General features: G+C 40.5%; 1 protein-coding gene across 1 annotated transcript; it reads right to left on the bottom strand.

Moving 5' to 3' along the window:
- Positions 1–7,446: 7,446 nt before the first annotated feature.
- On the bottom strand, positions 7,447–14,442 carry LOC125748160 (inhibin beta B chain). Its single transcript, XM_049024035.1, has 2 exons — positions 13,491–14,442; positions 7,447–12,250 (listed from the first exon to the last, which is right to left on the bottom strand). The coding sequence occupies exons 1-2, from the start codon at positions 13,882–13,884 to the stop codon at positions 11,481–11,483; spliced, it is 1,164 nt and encodes a 387-aa protein (XP_048879992.1). The 5' UTR covers positions 13,885–14,442; the 3' UTR covers positions 7,447–11,480.
- Between the last annotated feature and the right edge of the window lie 1,668 nt (positions 14,443–16,110).

Genomic DNA, 16,110 nt, shown 5'->3' with positions numbered 1-16,110 from the left:
TACGATAGGCTGCTTTTGATGACGCAATACCTGAATAATCTCTCATCTTTTTAAAGACACAGCAATTAAGGAGTTCATCTGATCTCTTCCCAAGGTGACTGTCTGGGTCTGACTCATGCCGGAAATTCAGATTTTTTTTTATTGCGCATGTTGTAATACACTTACCCCTTCCCCTTTGGCATGAAAGAAACAGACTTGTTGGCATATTAGTGTGCTGCCAGTGACTCATGGTTTAATTGCTTCACCGGCTCATTGATTAAATGACCTGTCTCCTTGGTGCTTTTCTATGGATTTAGTCTGTCATCCAAATAAATGCTTTCTGTTAAATTATTCCCTCAGACAAGAATCATGTTAATGAAACAAGGGCTGTGTTTATTCTGGGAGTACCGTGATCAAAATTGGGAAAACTATATTTAAGTTTTAACCTGTTCTACAATGGTTCAGGTAGATCCAGGGTCTATGTTATTATACAGATCTGGTTGTCTTTAGTTTCTAGAGTTTTATTCATTTTGTCGGCCCTTGCGTAGGCTGAAGTGTTTAGCCCGAGCGGTTTTGCCTTTTACCGTACTGGAACATGGTAACTCAGTGTCTTTGTCCTGAAATCCACTGAAGGGAGTCACATCAAGGCATTAGTATGAGGTTTTCGATCTCCTTGAGGTCAAAGTGAACTGGTAACTGGGTGGAGATGGGATGCCGTGAACAGCCAATGTCGCAGTGTGGTTTCTAAGGTTTTCGGCACTGTGGGTTTGAATGGAAACAGGAACACCAGCCATGTTCTTCTAAAACCGGCATCCCAGCAACCCATTAATTATCAGTGAGAATTCTCTCTGCTGAATGACAACCAGCAGGTTCAGATGGAGAGGATCGGTACTGTGGCCTGCACTTAGAAACCAGCTGAGCCCAAAGTTTATGGAAATAAAGAGGAGCAGAAAAAACATGCCAGGAAATAGGCCGTTGCGTTGATTTCACTGGACTTTTTGATATTTATGCATCGAAAAAAAAGCCAAATTCTCATTTTTTTCTGTGTTTGTTAAATGATTCTATGTTTTGATTCCGGCCATTTTTCATTGCTTATAAAATGTTATAATGCAAAGAAAAGCACTTGACCAGGAAAAAAGTGGAGGAACTGGAAATAAATGTATAAATAGGATGCTTCTGTTTGTGATTTATCGAGGCTTGCATTATGCTTTAGTTAGTTAAGTACCTTAACTTATCATCATGTTTTATTCAGAAATATAGGTCAGCACAGTTAAAATTTAGATTTGGCCATTTTTTTTTCCTTTTTGTTTTTGGTGTAACATTTCCTTTAGCACTGTAGTCATGTTTCACATTCTTAGAGAAATGTTGGTTCTGGTTATAGAATTGGCTTCGTGATTTTTATGTAGCTGTGAAAGATGCTGTGAGCGTATGTGGAAGGCAGAGTTCTGTGTAAAATGTGAGTCTGAAACCTTTTATCTTTAGAGCCAAAAAAAGTTGCAGCTGATGTCATAGAGGAGAGGAATCAGGAAACTGGGTCTTAAAGGGACTGGCCTGTAGACATTACATAGAGTCTTATTTCTGAAGATATATATTAACATACCTCATCTTAAGTAATAAATCATTCTCTGGATGTTGTGTATTTTTGTGTGGTTTTGACACCGTCTAGATTCTGTTCCCAAAACTTACACGTTGTGACTTATTTGGGACAACATGTGTATGTCACATCTGCAAAGCAACAAATCTGGAGAAGGCTTGAATTTGCACATTCTGTTTTCGCAGCTTGATCGGAGTGTTTTGTGCTATTAATAGTGACCAGGACATGGACACGGTGGTGAGGTTTACTTGCACTGTTTGTGAGATTAAGCGTAGTTTAGCTTCCATTCTCTGGGTTTGGTTGTGCCACTGAGTGTCTAGAGCAGGGGTGGCCAATCTTATCCGCAAAGGACCGGTGTGTATGTAGGTTTTTGGGATAACCTATAGGTCAGCTGTTCAAACCCAGGTGTGAGGACTCTTCACCCAATCAGTCCATTAATTAGTAATCTAATTAGGGAGTTGCAGAGAAAGCCTGCACACATAGCGGCCCTTTCTGGATAAGATTGCCCACTCCTGATCTAGAGGGTCCTTTTCTCACCAAACCACCGCAACCTTGTGGGTTGGGTAGCAGCAACTTAGCTGCAATGTTTTTCAGGGGCCTAATGGATGTCAGCATGTTCCTGGGTCACCTGATGTCACCCAGTTCCTGGGTCAGTTGATGTGCTGAGCTCTGTAATTGAGTTATTGAGTTCAGCTCAGGGATTATTGGTTACATCAGCCACATTGTTTTGAATGATGACCGCCCTTTTCAAAACACATGTTATCGTTGACCAATAAATTATAAATCTATTTCATAACAAAGAGGAACTTTCAACAGTCTTACATACAATGGCTTTCAGATATTATGAACATCACATATGTTATGCATTTCACATTTTGATATATGGTTTCACTTCATCCATTGTCCTTTCCATCCCTATTGTATAATGTCATGTGGTTTTCTCTACAGCTTCACGTTGAAGGGTCTGGAACCTGTTGACCGGCTTCTTCTGTTTAGTTCCTAATGGTGTCCTTCTCTGACAGGAGTGAGCCTGCTTGCTGACTCCCAAACCCTCCGGAGGGATTTGTGGGATTGAGCGAGGGCAGGATTATGGCATTAGAGATTTGTTAGCGATCACTGGGTCTGTGGGTTAGTGTGCCAGTATGTCAGTGAGTCACTGGTTTTCGCCACAATGCAACCTCCTTTCCATCAAAACCTCAACCTTTTCTGGTTTCCCGCTCATTAAAGCCATAAGTGGCTTATGTCCTCTCGTGTCTCCCATGCCGTGTGTCCTGACAATGACATCCTACATGTCAGAAATCTGCATATAAAGCCCCAATGTACAACTGAAACTACATGGATTCCCCCTGTAGATCATTGTTACATTCCCAAAATATCAGACAAACAAATCCTTATCTCACAGCAAATAGCGCATGTTTGAACTGCTGTAGAAGACTTAACACTCGCTGAAGTCCCTTAAAATCTGACCGATAGAGAAAGCCTTGTTTGCCAGTTGAAAAAAAAAAATGATGGCAATTATAGTTATTTATACCTCTTCATAAAAAAATCTGAAATATTCTACCAAAAAAATATGGTAGCATTCAAAGTGCTGGCCTTAAACACAGGAGTCCCAAACGGTGCATGCTCTTGGACCCTTGAGCGAGATATACTTTTACTTGTGCTTCTCCAGTACACATCCAACTGTATAAACAGGTTTGGTTGCAACATTTTAATTTGCCTGCCAACCGACAACAGAACAAGAGCTTTTAGCAACAACAGACAAAACAAAACAAACAAAAAAACTTCTATTTGGGCACCACTTATTTGAGGGCTCCCTCACGTATGTTTTCCTTGTGCTGTATGCATTTCCTCTGGTTACCCCAGTTACATCATGCAGCTGAAAGATACGCAGTCACACCAAAAGACATCTCCAAATTGCCCATAGCGTGTGAGTATGTGTCTGCGCACTGGACTGGCATCGCATCCAGGGTGTTCCTCAGCCTTGTACCCTCTACTGTCTGGGATAGGCTCCAGGCCCCTTCTCAACCCTGACCAGGATAAGTGATTGGAAGGGATGGATGAATGGTATATTTTGCATTTTCAGTAGTTGTCAGTAGACTTAGTCAGTGGTCCTTCAGTAGTCTTCTTAGCTTCTTGCTTTGTTAGAAGTTGTTGCGTAGCTCTTCCTCCTATGCTGCTTACACTCCTGTACCTGGGCATTCATTGGCAGCTCAGCCTATATACATATACATGTGTGTGTGTGTGTGTACTTTTTATACGGTGCATGATTTAAGTATTTGCCAAATTGTTCACGTTAAAGAATTTTTTTATGCATAGTGTATATAACACTGCAACACTGCACTGCATAAGCAGTGATGGATGGATGGATGGATGGATGGATGGATGAATTCAATGTACTACAGTATTTGCAAAAATTCCATTCTGGGCATCACAAATAAAAAGCCTGCATATGAAGTCTGGGTGCATGGAGCGCGCAGTGAGTGCAGTGTCAGCACCAGCCAGCTGTTTTCACTTTGTGGGTCACATGTCTGTTTTTTTCTGGACATTGAAAGAGAGAGTTTTTGTCTTTTTGTTTCTCAGGTCTGGAGCTACACCACAGCGTGTAGACAGAGCAAACTGCTGTTCTGTAAACAAATTGGTCAGAAATGTCAAATGTTTCGTTTACAATGTAATGGCAGCAGGAGCAGTGGCGCCGTGAAGGGAACTAGTTTAGGGAAGATGTTTCTGGGCCAGATGGCGGGTTAAGGATGCTTTCCCAGGATGAGTGCATTTTCCCAAATTTTACCTTAAATCTTTCCACGTTCCAAAACATTTTTAATCTAACATAATGAAATACTCACACTCTTTAATATTGGTTGGGAAGTCCTGAAGTGTTTTAGCTCATCAGACTGCTTCAGTCTCACTGCTCCATCCATCTTCTGACCTGGGTTCTATATCACAAAACTGGATTTTTGGGTTTGCAAGATAACCTGTCAGATTTAAGGAAGTCTGGCCTAAATGTAAATGAACAAAGATGAAGTCTTTTTAAACTGGGGTGCCTTAAATTCCACAAGGTATCTAGCTAACTAACAACTTCACTTCCTGATACAGGCTCCAGGAAGTACAAGGGATGGGATGCCAGTTCAATACAGGGCATGTAAAAACCGGAATACCAGGGCACAACTGGGAGAGAACATGAAAAATGCTCCATGTATTATTCAGGCCGCCAACCGTGGGGATATGAGGCAGCAGTGCTGACGCAGCACTACATGCCCCCCCCCCCCCCCCCCCCCCCCCCGAAGCCTGCAACACTGCAGTGAATCTGAAAAGCACATGAATTAATATCCCATGGTCATACCGGAATTCACACTGTATGCTGCAAAACCTGTGGCCTGGTAGCACTGAAAAAGCATGGTGGAATTCAGATGTGCATGGAACGTTCCTTGATCGCTTATGCTTGGGGGGGTGGATGGAAATAACCTGGAGCTTTTTCATGTTTGCCTTTAAATGCTGAAACAGTTAGAAAGTGATTCAGTCAGTGTCAGTGTTGGGGGCTCCAGATCTCTCCTGTGTTTACGGAGCTGTCGTCTTTTTCCCATGTCATGCACTTAGGCTGGCTGGCAGCCATCGTGGTACTTGTGGTGTATGATTGTGTGATGGACTAGCATCTCGCTCAGGAGCGTACCCCAGCCTTGTGCCCTTTGTTGGCTGGGATAGGCTCCAGCCCCCCCCCCCTCCATGACCCTGACCAGGATAATTGGTTAGAAGATGGATGGATGTTCTCTGATAATCCACCTTATGTAACAAAGAATGACGTGGTTCCTAGTTTTTGGGTTGGACGTTCTCCCCTGTTGTCGTATCGTGATATTTGAATAATCATTATTTGTGAGACTATAAAATACGATAGATAGTGGTAAAAGGTGTTGGCAGAGTAGTTAAAAGCATGATGTAGCAACCCTAAGCCGACTTACTCCAGCCTCAAGGAATGTCTATGCTGCTGTGTCTTTGAAAACAAACCTGGTTGTTTCATGTCACCCTTATGACCAAACAATACGATGATTAAAAAACAAATGTCCAAAGAAAGCGGATTATGGAAGTTAAGTTTTATTTTGCCTGTTTCTGTTTGCATATAAATGATTAAATCGATCAGTTTCTACCTGTTGCTACAGTAGATTGCGTTCTGATTCTGCCTCTCTGCTTCAGTGGACATTCACACAGAGGCCGTGCCAGTACAATTTGACAATTGTTTACAGGACAAACACAGACAGTCCATAAAAAAACACTTCAACTATTTGTCCGAGCAAATACGCTCTTTGCCTTTCAGACATTATTGATTTTTATACTTGTTGGCAATTCTGCTCCATCACATGTGCAATTAATGCATGTTCATTTTTGGCAGTAAATTAACAGACACCGTGACACTGTAATTGTCAAATTGTCACATTCTAGGAATAATTTGAATCTGTGCATAGTACATTTTCTGTGCTAACTGACATAATCGATGCCTTAGCAATGCTGAAACTTGATCACTCTTACAGTATATTTAACAATTTTAAGAGAATAAGTGTATTAAAATTAAATTATTTAAACTGTTCCAAACTGGAAAATTGTTTAATTTAGTTTCCTACTCTCACCTAATTGCATATTAATTTAAATCACCTTTAATCTTGTTCTTGAACTTTATATTTCAAAATCTTGTGTGCGTCATATCTGCGTCTATAAATCTGTTAACTTTTAACCTCTGATTTTGATATTAAAGAAAAAAAACTTTTCTAAATCTCAAAAGCTTTTCCAATTACAAATCTTAATGGTCAGAAATGTACAGGCAGTGTTGGTGTGGCAACGCATTAAAGCTGTATGTTTAAACTGCCGTGTGTGACTCTATAACAGTGCTTTTACATTTTTTACGATTTAATGATAAATTAACTATCAATATTGAGAATTTATCAGTTATGAAAATAATCATTTTGCTTCTTAATCTCTCTTGTAAGAACTGTTTTTAATCAGTGAGCATTTTTGAGACAGAAAAACAGAACAAATTAGTTTTCCTACATTAAAGTAATAGGAATAATAAAAATAACAAATAAAAGTAACCATAAAGTTATTAATGATAAACTGAGTTACATATTTCACTTAAAACTAAACCATCGTGAATTTACATATTTCCTATACGTATTAAATACTGAAAATGTTTGTTAAAATATTATAGTTTTGTAGATATATCCATATAAAAAAATTTTAAACATATATCTATAAAATATAAAACTACAAGTTAACAAATCAGAACAAAGCAAAGAAGGTGAATGTAAGTAAATTAAAGTATAAGTTTGAGTTATAGGATGTGTTCACTGGTTCACTGAAGAACATAAAATTATATATTCATGTTCACATTTTTAAAGAGTAATGAGAAATATATTTTACTATAGCAAGAGTGTTAAATTGAGGGAAAGCAAAGGAGTGGTTAAGCACAAACCTTACAAAACGGCAATAATCAGCAACATCACCATTATCAGCTTCGTCATTATTATTTTATGTTCATTATTATGTTCATTTTGTACGTTTTGTGCCTGACGACTGTCATCAGTCCATCCAGGACATGTTTGTCACTGTGGTAAAAAAAAAAACTGAAGAAAACTATGCAGGCTATGTTCTGCCTATCAGGTCTGCGGGAAAAATTGCATTTTGAGAAGAATTTCTGTCAGAATTTTCCATGGTGTTGACTTCTGATGATGATGATAACAGTAATAATCATTTGGAGTAGATTGTTTTATGAATGCGTATTTAATACATATATTACTTCATATTATTAATATAGTGGCCGGTTTTACTGAATTAAATAATCATTGTTGTTTAGTTGTGTGTTTCTTATATTATAAACATAACAAGACACTTGCTGAAGTGGAAAAATATTTATTCAAAATAGAATTTTCCAGCATAACTGCAGTGTACAGTACAACGGGACTCGGGATTGCATTAAAGTGTTACATGATTTTGTTTCATAAAGTACGAAAAAATAGAGTATATTAAAAAAATAGAAATCAGGTTCTTGAAGACATGTATGTTTGATTGGAAGCCTGGCTGTCTTGTTACCAGTTACAGTATTGTAAATACAGTGTTTAATAGAACTAAACAAAAAACAATAAAATATACCATTTCTGAATTTACAATTCCTAATCCCAAAACAAATACCTAGAATACTATTACATTATTTTAATTTACAGAATGGGCAAATAATGCAAAAACAACTAACAAATAAATAAAGTACTGACAAATAAGTTGTTTCTGGTTGTTAGACTAGACCGATTCCTGTTTTTTAAACAGCACACAGATGTTGCTTTTGTTCCGTTTCAAAAAATTTTTTGCAACACAGTATAAAACTCAGAAGACAAAGCTGAAAGCTGTCTCCGTTTACCCTCAACCATTTTCTTAAATGGCCAGATCATTAACTTCTGTGCAGGGGGAATCACGCTCCTAAACTTATAATTGCATGAATGAGACATGTATGAATTTCCATCTCTGTGTTTTCAAAAATACTTTCTATGGCTAAAGTGCTTTTCAAGACTTAGCCTGCCAGTCTAACACTGAACACGGTAATGAATAACGCAATAAATTATTAATGCAGTACCAACGAGAAAACAGCAAGAGCTTTCACCATATAAGACAAAAATCTGTATGTTATGCAAACACGTTTTATGGATATATACGGTGTTTTATGTATATATGCACATATGTACACAAACACCTGGGCACATCAGAAAACCAGCCTTAAAGATCTATACCAGGGAGAGGAAATGTTAAGAGATGGTGATTTTCTATAAGGTTTCTGTAATGCCTGGGCACTGCTGGAATCCATTCTACCACGAAGCCAAACCAACGGAAACCTCCATACATCTCTCCGGAATCTGTTTGCTATAATAATCCTGCCAACGTGTGCATTTTGAGGGTAAACTAAAGATTGCATCTGACTCACAAATGGTAATTAATATAAGACTTTGCATTAAGGGTATGAGAACATTGACATCACCCCCCAAACTTTAGACCTTGGAAGGGAAGAATACTGACGTGCCTCTGCAAATTGCCAATGTACTGCTAAGCTTGAGGGACCTTCACATTTCCTGACACTGTGGCAATAGCCAAATGTTTGCACATGCCCGTTGAGTAATAACCTGGGGTCCATACTGAAAGGAGCCCATTGCCTAACCTGTAAGCTGAGCAAATATTACCATTCTGGTGCCTTTAAAATCATCTTTTTTTAAAGTCTGCCGCTCATTATTTATTTATTCACAAAGATCTCAGAGGAGATACTATTGAGTAATCACTCCTGCTGTCTGTGTTACAGTGACGGTCAGGACTGGGGGAAAAAAATGAAGAAACTGATGACCTGGGGTGCATCTGAATGTCCTGCACCCCAGGTCTCTCTGTCATCTACTGTGCAAAAGTCTTAGACAGTCCTTATCTCCATAGTAAGTGTCTAATTGCCTAAAACAAAAAAAAACTCAATTTAACACTAGAACGTATTAAGAGTAAGACAATAAAAGCTAAGAGGAATTTATTCTGTTCTCCAAAAGGTTACCGAAATCTTGTTAGATGGTTAGAAGAACACCACTTCAGTTCCTAAACCTCTCCTCACGGGCTACCTAAGGCAATCCACGTATTTGTTGAATTTCACCACCAGCTCGCTCGCTCGCTCAATTAATTAAATTATGAGGTACTGATTAACCATACAAGCTCTGTTGGTGGTCAAGTCATAAAACACATGGGTGTTTTGCTGTATGGTTGCTGCACACACTGGGGTGACTTTAGAAGAGATTTTGAAGTGGTTAAGCTGACAGACGTAATATCATAGTTTTACACCAACATGAAGAGCATTTGAGCCTCACTTTACTTGACTGCGTAAGACTTTTTGCACACTGTTGTAGGTGCTACTGATGTATCCTTGCGCAACAGCGCAGCTAATGGAGAAATAGTGTGAAATGACGAAATAGCATTTTCTATTTCAAAATGAATCGATTCTGCTTGTTATGAATTTTCCTTTGTAAATGATGTAGCTCCAGAGCAACATGCACGAAATGCACTGAAACATCATTCTCTGCAAGCAGCTACTGGCTGGCCGTAAGACCAACCAGCGTCTATGCCACACAAATTCGTCTCTCATTGCTTTTGCTGTTTTCTTATTTTAAATCTTGATTTTTTTTTTTAAAAGTCAAGTGAGGGATCCACAATTGATGCAACAATGTCACAAGGCATACGGCTTACTTTTGTCATCTGTGTGTGTCTCTTTGCGGAGAACATCTGACAGTTCATACCCCTGGTGCCTGTTTATACGTGAGTCTGGTGAATAATGATTTCCAAAGGTGGCATGACACCACAGAGAGGACAAAAGCTGCTCCAGTGTCCAGTGACTTAGACAGCGACTCAGAGTATGTGGGGTGACTGTCTGGCTGCATTATGGAAGCCCTTGCCAAAGAAATGCAACACAGCAATTCTAGTTAGTCCCTGAGCTTTTTGGCATTGTTACTAAAAAATTAATGAACAATGCCTGTCAAGCAGAACATCTACATTAAAATGAAAAGGTCTAGGTCTGTAGTCTTTAATGTCCCCCATTCCAGATAATCAAAGTATTAGTAGTTGTTATCTAGTAGAATAATAATGGAGCAAAAATACGTACTGGGGTGGATGTGGGGCGAGGGGAGGGGTGGTGCTACATTTAGAAAGATGAGATCAAAGGCCATGTAGGCCTCACAGATATTTCAAAATGTTTAAGCTTTAAACATGCTGCCAATATAGCAGACACAGCTCAAAAACCTGTTCCTGTTATTGGATAAGAGGATCCATGTCTTTGCACCTGGAAACAGGACGGCCAGGAGCTGCTGCGCTATATGCGTTCCTGAAGGGTGAAAGCATTCGAATTCCCAAAACTGACAAACTTTGAGACAGAACCATGCCAGGTTCTCCTGACATCAGCAGTGTGACGTGAGAACCACACGGAACACGTTTCCGGAAGCGTACACTGCCGACACCCAGGCAATTTAGTAGCAGTCATTGTTTTGTACACCATCCATTAGTGAAGCGTCGGTTCAGAACCCGAACGCGTATGACACCACAGATAGACACCACAAACAGAAAAGTATTTAGGCTTCCCGTTTCCAGCCAGTAGAAAGGCACTTTGAATCTGATGTTTCTCTTTGGTTTAAGTTTGTATGAATTCTGAAATTTTGCTGGTAAAATTCGGTGAACAGATGGTGGTGGTGGGGGGAGGTTCATGGATTCATGGATTACCACCTGTCTCGGTTCGGTTAATTTTGTCACCATGATTTCCCAAAATACCGTACTTTTTGGTATACTGTATTACCGTAATACCACCCAAGCCTACTCAAAGTAGGTTTCTCAATACACTCAACAGCTGCAATGGTGACAGACCTACAACCTGAAGACTCTCAACATAGATGTTTCCTCATAGAAACTTTTCAAAAAATGACCTGTTCTTAGCTGAAGCGCTGTACTTCCTGTTCTCAGAAAGGCTGCATTTTGAAACTACAGCTCCTAGAAAAGACACTGTCAGAAAAATATGCAAGACAAAGAGAACCTACACGATTAAATTAAAGACACAGAAAGCTGGGTCCAGATCTCGAGGCTTTCGAAGGCTGTTCTTCCGGCTTGCATTCTGTATTTGCCAGAGGTGTTTTTTTTAATTCACAGAGCATTAGTCTGCTTTTGTTCAGTCAATGGAAAAGGGGTCTTGCGGTTAGTTAGCACATGCCATGTGTGTATCTGCATGCATGTGCTTGTGTGTAACACCTGTATGTCATGTGTGCATAGAGATATTGCAGGCAGTAATTGTATGACTCTTGATGCCCCAACCATTGCTAATGATACCCCACTGTCCTTCAGCCCTCCCCCTGCCCCTCATCCCAGGTCTCCATCACGTCTACGTGCAGCCACAGGACTCCACAACCATATCCGGCACGTCGGTCTTGACAATGCTGTGCTGCGAGTTGAAGTACACCATGGAGAGTGGGCGTCGCTGGATGGGCACGCAGCAGGAGGTGATAGCCGTCTCGATGCCGTTGGCCTTCAGCTGGCTGAAGACGGTGGCGTGGAAGGATGAGGCGATGCCAGGCGAGCCGGCCAGGTGGTGCGGGCACTGGCCCATGCAGTAGTTCATGTGGTAGCCCTCGGGCGCAATGATCCAGTCCTGCCACTGGATGTCCCTGAACTTGATGTAGAAGTCTTTCTTGCAGCAAACAGTTACGTCGTCGCCGCACTGCAAAGAGCGCTTCCGCAGGGCGTGCCTGGATTCGTCCTTGCGCAGTCGCACCTGTGCGACCAGGAATGGCCGGTGGGAGGAATTGGCAGACGCTTGCGCCATGCACAGGTCCTGCTCGCCCACACGGCATGCAACTTCCATCCGCAGCTGCTGCCGCCCCCCGTCTAGGAACTCCTGCAGGGTCTGCGTGATGGCAAAGGTGTGCCAGCCAGCTCGCTGGACCTCCACCTCCTGCTGCAGCAGCAGGGTACGGTTCCCGACCTCTTGTGCGGACAGGTAGATTTGCACCATCACGCGGGACTCCCTAATGGGAGCATCAGCAGAATAGATGTACAGCCACAGTGAGGACTGCAGCACCTGAATACTCTGTCCACGCTCCTGCAGGAACTGGAATGCGAGGCTTGGCTGAGAGCCACTGGAGTTGGTGTCATCTGAGCACAGGGAAAGACCCCAAATACACAAATTAGGACAAAGGTTAACGGCCAGTTAAACTTATGGTATCGATGTAGCTTAAACAAAGTCCGCCATAAAGTACTACGTACTTTTGAAAATTAATAGCGCAACAGGCTGTGTTATGCCGGAGCAGTCATCACGTGGCCAGGTAACACCATATGGAAATTTAACATCAATAGTTGCTGTCATAGACCATCAACGTGATTGCTCTCCGTATGCCGATATTTAGGATGGGTCAACGGGTTTACGAGACGCGTCGGCTGTTTATGGCCTGCTAGTAGTTTTTAGGTTCGTTTTTCATGCCCATTTGCAAATTTATAATTATATTATAACATTCCAAGCAAGTCGATTCCCCTGCTGCAGCTCGCACATTAAATTTGATCACCACATAGTTTAAATTTTGTACGAAATACCCGAAATTAAAGTTATTTTAGGGGCCATATAATCAAAAATGCACATTTATCTTTATAAATCTTGACTTTAGAGATTTTCCCTTCCTTTCCTGTGCTAGAATAACGGTCCGCTGTCGTATTAGGCTGAAATGGCAGGCTAGATTACTGTGTAATTATTCATTATACGATTCTAGTAACTGACATTGCACCGTGTCAGTTAAGTTTTCTTAGAGGCCGAGATAAATCAGAGTCAAGATTCTTTATTTCCCCTTAGATTAGTACATAAGAAATATTATTAGAACCATCCTGTCTGTACACTGTCAAAAAAATGGGGTAAAAAATTGTATCTTGTCACCGAGGCTGTACCCTTGTAATTATACCTTTTAAGGTACAGAAATAAACTCTGAGGATCATCCCAAAGGTACAAACAGCATTTATGTATCATCAGTGGTACAGAAATGTTCCTCGGAGTCCATTTCTATACCTTAAAAGGTACAATTACCTACAGTTAATAGTACAATTGGTAGACCTCTGAGGGTACAGCCCCAGCGACAAGCAAAGGTACACATCTTACCCTTTTTATTTAGTGTAACATAACATCCAATAACCTATAAAGATAAACCGAAAACTGATTTAACTTATAGGCCTAAAAGAAATTTAATATGTCCACAGATCTTGTATATTATACTATTATGTAGTTACAACAAACAGTAGTATAATAGTAAATATTTTAGTTCACATGTCCTCGCAACCCTGTACTTAATAAGTGGTTGTAACATGAAAGGAAAGGCGGTTCTCCATACAAAATTAAACAAGCGGAACTTACTCATGTCTGCAAAGCTGACTATCTCGTACCCCTGGTCCTTGGCTTGAGCGCCCAGCGGGGAGTTTTCAAGCTCCAAAGTGCCGTCCTGTCTTACGCGGCCAGCATGCAGCTTGCGGAGTGCGGTAAGCAGCGCCGGCCGGGGCACAGTCTGCGTGATGTTGGGGCGCTCTTTCAGGTGCAGTTTGTTTAAAATCTGCTGTTTGGCGATCTCGATCAGTAGCTGCTCCTCAGAACCCTTCACCATCGCTGGCATGCCGCAAGATGGGCAACCAGAAGTGGAGCCGGCAGTGGTCGCTGCCTTCAGTCCCTCCAAAAAAAGAACAGCCATCATCAAAAAAATTCTAAATACCCAAGAGTTTAGGCCGTCGTTTAGCGTGGTCCTATTAATAAACATTTTGGCTGTGCTCTAGAGTAAAATTAGAACTATTAGAAATATAATTCTGTTGGTTTTTTGTTTTCTTGTTCTTGTTTCATTCAAATGGTTCCCCACTGGAAAAATACTGTTACAAGCAATGATGAAGTTTGGTAAGCTGATGCTGAAGCCGCTGGGATGGTTGGATCGCTACAGCAGAGGACTAGCAAATGCGGATTTGTAGAGATCTAAGAGTAATCCACCAAAAGTTGTTACACGTTAGCGGCACGCAACAATGACCGTCTAAGAGAAATTACACACAAACACACAGGAATACAAGCGGAGAGAGAGAGGGATTCAACTGAGGCAAGCGGTAACTATAGGATTGAGCAATAAGGTGATAAACTTGGCTCTACAACGTGGCACGTAACCCTGCCTGTGCTAATCACTGAGGAGTATGCTGTCCAGGTACAGTTAATAATCACCGTTCTTAAACAAAAAAAACGCACGTAAAATGCAATTCGTACCGTGCTATGACTCCAATATGGCAACAAGCCTAAAGTTTAGTCAGCGCTGGAATCCAAAGTACGAATGCGTTGATCTTTGTGCCACTTACCTTTCTCCTTCCTATTCATTATCCAAAGAGCCGGTTTTGGAAAGTGGAGCTCAACACGTGTATTGTAAATATGATGCAACAAAACTGTTTGGGACGATTGACAGTCTGCCACAGAGTCAGGGCAAAAAGGACAAATGTAGATCGTTGATCATTAATTGCTCTAATTTTGCAGTTTTGCATTATTTTACATTCCCAGTGCTCCACGCGCAAGGGCGTGCATTAGTATTGGTATGCATTGGTATGGACCAAATCAACCCGCCCCCCTAAACACATTGTGCTCCCTTGGCCGTACGCGGTTGTTTTTGGACCAAAACTTAACTTGTGAGACCAAGATAAACATCTGTCCAAACTTCTTATGCATTATATTCACGTGCTCCCTATAACGCAGACAGACATGATGCTGACATCACGTCGAAATCGTGCCACATCATGGACTTGCTGTTATACCCTGAAAACTTAATTCCAAAAGGACGTTAATTTCTATAAGGAGCAGGTAATGTAATGTTATATAGTGTGTGGGCCCATATACCTGACATAGTAAGAATTAATGTAGCCCATAACCCTATAACTCGTTCTTTTTGTATTAAAACAATGTTATGAAATATTTTATATCAAATGCATTTATGTAGTCTATTACAGGTGTTACAGGGAGTCTATTAAAGTGCATCGCAGAATGGAAATCCAGAAATGTGGTACTTTAATTCTTTGCACAACCCAATTCCCTCCGAATAAGTTTGGTGGCACCACCCTCCCGGGTGACGTATGATGCTCAAAAATGGACACAAAACACACACTGTAATCCATTTATATATTAACTGGAACAACTAACGCTTATTGCTTAAGACTCCGACAGCAGGTTTCAGAGGAGCGGAGTCCAATAAGCTGCAGTGTTGTATGCTACATGTAGAGTGTTCAGACTATGTAGCATTGTACTATAAAACAATTAGACCATACCATATTATTCCAAAAGCGCTATACAGAGAACGTTATTTTTGGGCCGGACTCGCTGATACGATGCAATTTAAATTAAATCCCTGATAAAGGGATAAAGAAGTGCATAGAAACAAGGAATACATTTGTTTCGAATTATTAATTAAAACTTTATGAGGTGTAGGGTTTGCAAGAAAAAAATAAGGCAGAATATTACGTTTTTTACATTACGAATGTAAGGAATTAGTATTATTAGAGTCAGGATACAGTCATTGTGTTTCAGATGAAATGTAATACAAATGAAGACAGCAGCAATAATTCTCCGTTACTTTCACCTTGGAGCGGCGAGAAAGTTGTGCCTTTTTGTGTCGCTCGTAATCATTCAATGTCACTCTACTACCACCTTGTGTATACAAACTAACATGCCTGTGCTACATACAAAGGCTTCAAAGTATACATACACATGGCCATGCTGCCTTTAATGACTAGGTTTCACTCCACAATTGAAAATAGTAAAATAAAAAAAAATTCCACGCCTAAAATGTCATCACGAAGTCGCTTGCATTACGCTTTTGAAATCGAATTTGCATTACAATAATAAAGTCAAATAGTTTACCTATTATTATTACTATTATTGCATACCGCAACAAAACAACAACTACAATAATAATAATGTGTGTTGCACGAACACCAATTCCAGAATAACAGACAGCATGGGGTAA

Source organism: Brienomyrus brachyistius, chromosome 8, assembly GCF_023856365.1.
Source record: "Brienomyrus brachyistius isolate T26 chromosome 8, BBRACH_0.4, whole genome shotgun sequence".
NCBI classification, from domain to species: Eukaryota; Metazoa; Chordata; class Actinopteri; order Osteoglossiformes; family Mormyridae; genus Brienomyrus; species Brienomyrus brachyistius.
This window is presented reverse-complemented; position numbering and strand designations above follow the sequence as displayed.